General features: G+C 36.5%; 1 protein-coding gene across 1 annotated transcript; it reads right to left on the reverse strand.

The window, feature by feature from the left end:
* Positions 1–1040: 1040 nt before the first annotated feature.
* Positions 1041–1988, reverse strand: LOC102005261 (olfactory receptor 1L6). The gene has a single exon (XM_005382522.2). The coding sequence runs from the start codon at positions 1974–1976 to the stop codon at positions 1041–1043; it is 936 nt and encodes a 311-aa protein (XP_005382579.2). The 5' UTR covers positions 1977–1988.
* Positions 1989–4650: the final 2662 nt, after the last annotated feature.

Here is a 4650-nt window from a genome sequence, read left to right on the forward strand (position 1 = left end):
AGACATTAATATCATTCACTAAATACTTCTGACATATGACTGGATTGTGCCTCCTGGATCTCTGTGCTTGAATTGGACAATAGATTCTGATCAGACGTGTGTGGCTCGCACCTGGACTACAGTATTTCATTGGAAGCATAAAATATTCACGAGTATTTCTCAGCTTCGGACAGAATGATGACTAATGTTTACAGTGGTGGCTGTTCCATAACCTTGGGTTACCTAGTGTTTCATCACCCTTATACTTTTACATGGACATGTCATATAAATGACAAGTAAATCCTTGGTATTAAGGTACGGAGACTTCGAGATTGTTGATTTCCACAGCAAACCTCACCTAGACTTCCCAGTACACATTGCTGTCTCCTGAATGTGAAGGGCAGCTTAGTGAGGATGCTGGATTTGGAGAAAGGAAGAATTAAATAGGAAGGGACAGAGAAGTGAGTGTTGAGAGTCCACAACATCCTGACACTTGGTATAAGTGGCGGAATAAACACTTTTTGTACTTCATCTGTCCAGCCTCATTTTCTGTACTCTCGAACTGAACAAGGCTCACAGGACATTTTTTTCTGTCCCTCAAAAATATTCCAACATTTACCGACCTTATATACTTGGATATTTTCCACTCTTTGAAATGCCTTAGAGTGTCTTCATCTTTTGAAGCTTCCTCTGTCAATTGTTAAGTGTGTACTTTGGGATGACTTTAGGTTACTCCTCTATGAAGTCTTTTCTAATTCCTTATGAAATCTATGTAGATTCTTCTTCTGAGAATTAATAAGACTTTTTAACTCCTTGACTACTATTCACTGTCATCGTTATAGAAGTGTTATGTGTACAAAACCTTCATTCCCTCATTGGTTTGTGGTCCAGGTCATTGACAGAAATCAAGTGTTTGGTTCCCATCTCCAGGCTTTTAATGGTATCTGGCATCACCTTTTGTGACATTTTTGAGTGTCATGGGGAAAGTGCATAGGAAGAAAGCTTAACCTGATAACTCTTAGGTCATCTCTCACTTATGATACTGTACAATTTTGTTCTTTCTATAAGTGAATTCTGTCCCTTAATTTCCTCAAACCTCTCTTCATATCTTTGTTCCTCAGGCTGTAGATGAAAGGGTTCAGCATGGGAGTCACCACCGTGTACATAACTGTGGCTATCCGGTCCTTCACCACCGAGTACATGGACAGAGGCCTAAAGTAGACATAGATGACACTCCCGTAGAAGAGCACCACGACGGTGAGGTGGGAGCCGCAGGTGGAGAAGGCTTTCCACTTGCCAGCTACAGAGGGGATTCTGAGCACAGTGATGATGATTCGTAGGTAGGAGAAGAGGATGCACAGGAAGGGGGTCACGATGACAGCCAGGGTCTCAGTCATGACCACAATCTGGCTGGAGGATGTGTCAGAGCAGGAGAGTTTTAACACAGGCTGGGTGTCACAAAAAAAGTGCTTAATGACATGGGAGGCACAGAAAGAGAGGCGAGACATGAGTAGCACCCGGAACAAGGCATGCAGGTGGGAGATGGTACATGAACCCAACAGCATGAGGAGGCAACGCCGTGGGCTCATAGCCACATCATAGTGGAAGGGGTTGCAGATGGCCACCAGCCGGTCAATGGCCATGGAGGCTAGCAGGTAGCTGTCAGTATTACCAAAGGCCATGAAGAAGTACATCTGAACCAGGCAGCCCACGTAGGAGATAGCCTTTGTGTCTGAGAGTAAATTCCTCAGCATCTTGGGCACAATGACTGTTGTAAAGCAGATGTCCATGAAGGATAAATTGCTGAGAAAAAAGTACATAGGGGTGTGGAGCCTGGAGTCAGAGTGGATGGCCAGGATGATGAGCACATTCCCTACTATGGTGACCAGGTACATGAAGAGGAAGATGGCAAAGAGTGGCTTCTGCAGCTGTGGGTTGGAAGAGAGGCCCAGGAGGATGAAGGGTGAGGTACTGCTGCTGTGGTTCTTGATCTCCATGTCTCTGGACAGTTTTGAAGTCATGGGATAGATGTGAAGAACAAATTAATCACGGTAGGTTTTTCCCTACCTTCAAGGCTATGAAAAAAGCACAGTACCATTTGTTAACACTTAAAAATGTGCTCACTTTCCAAAAGTTCAAAGAAGCACATAGGTGGATATATTTAAGAAAGATACAGTTACAAAGCTGCAAGTACATGTTGCCTCCTAAATTACAAACTGAAAAGTTTTCCGTGCATGTTTAGCAGCATCTATGCCCCCTAATTGATCTGAGTTGTTCTTTTCTGTTTCTAGACATTCTTTTTGGAAATTATTGTCCTAGAGGAAGAAGTTGGTGGGTCTCACTTTGAATCAGGATGCTTCACACTGAATCAGGATGTTCTGAGTATTCCTTATTAGTAAAGTTCTTTCACTCAGAATCTTCTCCCCATTGTTCTGAAAGTGGTGATTATAATGGTGATAGTACAAAATGACACTATTCAGAATTAAGTAATGTTCTGTAGTACCCACAGAATTTAGATCAGAGTTTCTTTGGTCATCAGAATAAATCTGCTTAATATTTATTTCACCATTTTTGCTTGGCTAATATAATCTGTGCACTTTAACTATAAGCTTTAGTCCAGGAATGTCATCAAAAATGCGTATTGTGAAGAATAGTCTATCTCACTGTGATTTGTTCTTCAAATATACTAGTTTTCTTGACTGTAAAACTACTCACTGTAAATATTAAAATATTACAAGAGTATAAGTCTTTACTATGTAAGGGTCAGGTTCCCACCAACGTCTTGTAAACTAGGCAAGAATGGCTCCTATTAGCACTGTTAAGCTACATTGCTCAAAGGGCACCCTAAAGCAGCAAAAAAGGAAAACTAAGGAAATAGAAGGCATAAGCATTGTAGAAGATGAAGTATTATGTTTTTAGTGACATGATTTTCTACCTAGAAAATCCAAGATAATAATTGGGAAACTTTAAAAAACCTATGGAGTTTTCACCAAAGTGTGCAGATACAAGATAAATCTAAAAACATTAATATAGCTCATGCATTACAAATATCTAACTTGGAAAAAATTTCAGGTGACAAGGGCAAGAAAGTATAAAAGCACTTAGAAATAGCCCTGAAGGGAAAAAATGAGTAATACCTAGCTGAAAAAGTGTAACACAATGCAAAATAAAAATCTGAATAGAGGTGCTACTAAAACAGAAATCTTAATATTTAAGAATATTAATTTTTTCAAATTAATAAAATTCAATACATCTCTAATAAGACTCCAAGAGAATTTTCCTTTTTAAAAATTAGTGTATGTTTTAAATACAGAATAGCAATGTTTTTGGAGGGGAATTGTTACATGAACACAATATATCTTGATCATTTCCAGGCAAAGGGAATTTCTTTTATGAATTTGAGAAGGTTGTTTTAATTTTGAGTAATAAGTGCTAAGGATGGAGGAGATAATTTTAAAAAATTAGTTTAATGAGAGAAAATTTTAACTTCAAATCAAAGCACATAAGAATTTGAAAAATAAGATAATGATGCATATAGAGAAAAAAATCAATAGACAGCCATAAAGGGTTCTATAAATGGGTGGAGAATGTTACCTATAAGGAGCTTAATATATAATAATGATTTGTTTATAGTGATGGACAAAGATTGGAGTATTAATGCTGTTTATGACAATTAGTTGACTATTTGGAAAAAATAAAGCTAGACTTCTATTTAACCTACACATGGAAGTAAAATTTAGATAAATAAACTGCAAGTAAAAAATAACTATAAGTTTTAGCCAAAAAGTAAGGAGTTGATTTTTAGGGTTTCAGGATGGAGGCATTAATCCAAGCAAGAAATAAAATGTAGAAATAACAGTGACAAAATATTGTACTGAAAAATTTGAAAGTCATATCTAAACATCATAAGCAAACTTAAAATATAAACCATTGACTTTTAGAAAATGTCTACAACATAGTTACAAAGAAAACATATGATAAGATATTCTACCTCATTGATAAGCAGAAAGCAGAAACAGGACTGAACTATAATTTTCACCAGATTGGATATGTATATCACAATATAGAAAGGAAAATATACTTTTACATATACTGGTTATGGGATTCTGGGATCAATGGATCAATTGAAACTGACTCAATCAACTGATTTAATCAATTCAATAATTTGAAAACAATGTAGGACTTTTCATTCTCTGTACAAGCATTGGAAACTATATCATTTTATCCAATAATTTCATTTAAGGAAATTTATTCTTTAGAAATAGTTGTTTGTGAAATGCAAAGATAAATGTACATATTTTTAGTTTAGTATCACTTGTAATATCAAGCAAAACAAAATGATTCACAAAGGAAACTGAAATTTTCACAAATAGTTTAATTATTGTATTGTAGTTAGTATATTCTTAAGCTTGATATCATACCATCTCTAAGGAAGCAAAATATCCCTTGTCAGCTGATGTTTATTAACACCCAATGCATGCCACACACTGAGCCAAGTGCTTTGCATTTTTATTTTCTCCAAAATCCAAGAGACAGGCACTTTTATTATTATTATTCCCATTTTACAGATAGTGTTTAGCAAAGTTACATAATTTACTATACATTTTGTAGTTAGTGGTAGAGCTGGAATTTCAATTCAGGGAATCTGATGGCAAAGTTGGGGCTATTTCT

The sequence above is a fragment of the Chinchilla lanigera genome, unplaced genomic scaffold (genome assembly GCF_000276665.1).
Source record: "Chinchilla lanigera isolate Chin_1 unplaced genomic scaffold, ChiLan1.0 scaffold00018, whole genome shotgun sequence".
Classification (NCBI taxonomy): Eukaryota; Metazoa; Chordata; class Mammalia; order Rodentia; family Chinchillidae; genus Chinchilla; species Chinchilla lanigera.